General features: G+C 39.2%; 1 protein-coding gene across 1 annotated transcript; it reads right to left on the minus strand.

Annotated features, from left to right (window-relative positions):
- Window positions 1–372: 372 nt before the first annotated feature.
- Neurod6 (neuronal differentiation 6) lies at window positions 373–3,825 on the minus strand. Its single transcript, XM_031381998.1, has 2 exons — window positions 3,531–3,825; window positions 373–2,228 (listed from the first exon to the last, which is right to left on the minus strand). The coding sequence occupies exon 2, from the start codon at window positions 2,205–2,207 to the stop codon at window positions 1,194–1,196; it is 1,014 nt and encodes a 337-aa protein (XP_031237858.1). The 5' UTR covers window positions 2,208–2,228; window positions 3,531–3,825; the 3' UTR covers window positions 373–1,193.
- Window positions 3,826–4,334: the final 509 nt, after the last annotated feature.

Raw genomic sequence — 4,334 nt, forward strand, 5'->3', positions numbered from 1 at the left:
GAATTTAGGTTCTAATCGGCCAAGCGTTTAACCGGACCAGAGGAAAAAAGCTTCCCTTTTAAACACCGGCTCTGGGGGTTGCTGGAAAACTGCCACCGAATTTAGGCAGGAGTTGAAGGTTAGCAGGATTTACCATTGTTTCCCCAGGGTGTTTAACACTCACGGTCGCCCTTTCTTTCATTTAGGATACTTTCAAAAGAAAATTCTGGAAAACGCTTTAGCGATTTTTGTTTTAAAGAAATTTGTTTGAGCCCTTACAATTTAATCCAGAAAGATTTCTGAAATAGGGAGGAGGGAGCATTGGAGACTGAAAGCAGCTGTGTGCCAGGAAATAATAAGTATCATGCAAAAATACCATGCTAATAGATATCCTTTACAAGTGGAAATATCTATGTTTAATTGCTTTTAAACTGTAGGATGAAAAACACAATTATACACTGTAACAAACCTGTACAGAAAAATCCTGAACAATACAAAACAAGTGCTAATATTTTTTCTTCATAATTGAATTAATTGTTCCCAAATTGTGATACTGATAACCTCCCCCAAATACTGTGTTTCCTCCTCTGAAAATGCTTGAAGAGGAATAGTTGTTACCAACCAAACACATTTAGTTTTGTCCCTAATAAACAGAAAATTGCATAGCTTTTGGTATTGTTGTACATCTTCAAATGCATCTTTTAATTTCAAGGTTAGCTCTTGATATTTTAAAAACTAAAATTTCAGAGATACATATATGAGTCCTAGTAATTATAAACACATTTTACTCATCTGATTTTTATAACATGCATTTTCATCATAACTGTACAACTGAAATAGACATTGAAGTATGCTGTGTGCATGTCTTTATTCAGCAACATATTTTTAGACACCTTGTTCAAACAAATTAAGTGAATTTGAAAGAAACTAAAACAAGAAAGAAAAATCCTGCCAGTAAGAGAGAAGAGAGAGAGAGAGTGAGAGAGAGAGAGAGAGAGAATCACAGTGTGATACAGACAAGAGGGAAGGAAAAGAAGTTCTCATACGAAAAGAGATTTATTATGACATAGAAAATGGTCACAATCTTTGAAACACACTTCAGAAACTAGTAAACACCTTAGATAGAGTTGTGCCGGTTACTCAGCCCACAAGCATCTGCTTTGTCTTAATTAGAGTGGGAGGTGAATGACCACTGTTTATTTTCATTTTCCTCATTAATTATGAAAAACTGCATTTAATTCATCTTGCATAGTGAGAGATTGGCTGCGCAGATGTAAGTCGTAAGGGAAGTGGCTGTCGGTGGGCAACCTGAACATGGCACCCTGCCCAAGGGGACCCCTGGGTGGCACTGCACAGTAATGCATGCCATAATTGTAATTTTTGCCATAGTCCAAGGTTTCTTCTTGCTTCAGGGAAAATATCCCATTATAGTTAATTGGGGGAGGACTTAAGGGACCTTCAAACTGAGGGCTGGCACACTCAGGGGAAGTACTTTCATAGAAGGATTCATATGCACTGCAGTAATTGTAGGGTTTCATGGACTTGGAATTATCAAGAGTCCCATGCCCTGGGGGAGTGGCCAGCTCAGGGCTGTGGTAGGGTGGGTAGAATGTGGAGTAGGGTGACCTTGTGTGGTGGGCAGCCTCCCCACCCTGACCCATCAGGAAACTCCTGGCGTTGAGCTGTAAGCAGCCTGCCACCAAGTTTGTAGTTGGCTGGGAAAGACCTTTGCACAAGTTTTGGACGAACGTGAGCAGATCCGGTCTCTTGCCAATCCTCAGAATTTCAGAAAGTGCCCAGATGTAATTTTTGGCCAGCCGTAAAGTTTCTATTTTGGACAGTTTTTGGGTTTTAGAGTAACAGGGGACCACTTTTCGCAAATTGTCCAGAGCATCATTGAGGCCGTGCATCCGGTTCCTCTCTCGCGCATTGGCTTCCTGTCTCCTGAACTTGACCCTTTCCAATCGTAGTTTGGTGGTCTTTTTTTTCCTGAGACCTCTCCTTCTGGACAAGCCATTCTCATCTTCTTCCTCTCTGTCTTCCTCCTCCTCTTCTTTCTCGGTTTCTTCTCCAGGGGCCCTTTTAATGCTCTTTCCTCGAAGGACAACTTGTTTTGGAAAGCTCTCTGGTTTCTTAATTTGTTTCTGGTCCTCGCATTGTCTAGCAAACTTTCTGCACATCTGGGATTCGGGCATTACGACAGACTCGTCAAACGGTAGTGTTAACATGGTTCTTTAACCTTAATTTACCTGAAAAAAAAAATGCCAGCACAGTGTTTAAAGTGTTTTCATTTTTAGAGTTGATACACTTAAAATATATTTGATGACTAAATCGTTAAGACTCCGAGAGCACATGAAAAAAACTGATTCCAGGAATCTTATTTAAATTAAATAAAAAATTTGAGTTTGCACAGATCAACAATCATAAAGACATTGATCTATGCAGAAGCCTTAATTTATACAGGCAATTTATAATTATCAAAAGAAATTATAAAAGAAAATACATATTAGAGACGATAACATTTTCTATTTCTCTTGGACTTTAAACTGGATTTTTAATACACATGGAGTGGAGTTAAAGCAAATAAAAGCATGACATAATAATGCAGACTTTCATTAATTCTAATTCTCCCGAGAACAAAATAGAAGAGAAACCAATTTTTAAAACGAAAAGTGTTCTCTCCCCTTATGCTAACAAACTGAGGGGGTTTTGTTAGAAAAAAAAATATTCCCCAACTTTATTTCCTGTTAACCTCAAACTGGGAATTTAGTTAAGTGACTGTAGAACATGCAGATTTAAAGAAAAGATCAATCAGATCAAATTTAAAATTGATTTTTTTCTGATGAGTAAAGAACTATGTAAGAGAGTGCTGCCCTCCTGGTCTCCAGGAAAAGGGGAGTAGGCTAATTTGAAAATAAAGCTATAAACAAATGGGGAAAAGCTCACAAACATTACTGGCATTTTTTTTTTAATCAAAGCAAATGTTGTGACTGCTTTAACATCTAAGAATTCCTCCAATGTAATTGTCTGTTTACTGCTGTTCCGCTCCTAGTGTTTTTGTTCTAAGAGCCACGGAAGTCTCCCTCTAGCTAATATCGGACAGGAACGGTCCACGGATTCTGCCTGCAATTGTGCACGTGTGTTCAGAATCCCAAATGAAAGGAGAAAATAATTTGTGTTTAAAATGCATTTTTTTTGTTTTTTGTTGGGTAAAGCAGCAAATATTTTTCATCTAAAGTCTTCAACCAAATAGGCATATTATAACAGAGACTTTTAATTTAACAATCTCCAGACCCTCACTACACACACACACACACACACACACACACACACACACACACACAGACAAACAAACACACACACAATGTCCACATATTTGCAATATTACACAATAGCAATGAAAGTATGTGATAATTATATCATAAGAATGAAATATAATAAGAACTTATAGATGGCAAAGAACATAGAAATACTCTAAGACAGTGATACTGTATCTTTAAATACTTGCATGCAAAGCCAGCATCAATTGAGTATATCTTTATTTATATTACCTTAGGTTTTAATTTCATTCAATAATCAGTTTTCATTTTGGATCTTCCAAATCTTTTCAGGCTGAGTGTCGCATCGTCTCCTGGAGCCTCTAGATCTGTGTGTATCTGCACTATCTCATTGATCTCTAAAAAGTGACATTGATGCCAACTGCCAGAGCTGGTACCCATGCCATCTGCTAGTGACGTCACAGGGCAGAGAGAGCCATGTGATCCTCTCTTGGGACCTTCATTCTGCACTGATCATCTGGCATCCCTGTAAGTGGGTACCAGCATTCATGCATCAACACAGGAGGTTAGACTGATAGGGAAAAAATCTGCACCAGCCTTTCACATACAGTAGGTGTGTTTCTCTTCTAGCTGCTCGGGTCTCATTGGCAATCTGTAGAAAGAGCTGTGTTAGTGATGGGTTTCGCCCTGCCAAGGGTGCAACTGTTAGGCAGTCGTTAATATTCCATTCATTTGCAAGGTGGGCTTTTGTGTGAGTGAGAGAGGTTTTTGTTGTTTAGTGGGGTTGTTGTTTTGCAAGGATCACCAGCTCCTCCTGGTGCATCTGGGTACCAGGGAAGGAGAGCCTGGTGTGGGTCCTAGAAGCTGGAGTTGGATGCTGAAGGAATCCAAGATTAAGGTCGACAAACGGGTCAGCAAAGGGTTTCTTATTTCCCTGTTTTGCTTTATGGCATGTAACGTATGGGTGTGTGCCTGTGTGTTTTTCTACTCCCGACTTCTTTGCTTCTCAGGATTTCAGAGTAAAGGATCAGTTTCTCCATCTGGGTTCTGAAAGACATCTTCAAATGCTCCCTTACA

The sequence above is a fragment of the Mastomys coucha genome, unplaced genomic scaffold (genome assembly GCF_008632895.1).
Source record: "Mastomys coucha isolate ucsf_1 unplaced genomic scaffold, UCSF_Mcou_1 pScaffold20, whole genome shotgun sequence".
NCBI lineage: Eukaryota > Metazoa > Chordata > Mammalia > Rodentia > Muridae > Mastomys > Mastomys coucha.

Coding starts and splice junctions, on each gene's coding strand:
- Neurod6 (XM_031381998.1), bottom strand. CDS start 2,207: ATGTTAACACTACCGTTTGACGAGTCTGTCGTAATGCCCGAATCCCAG.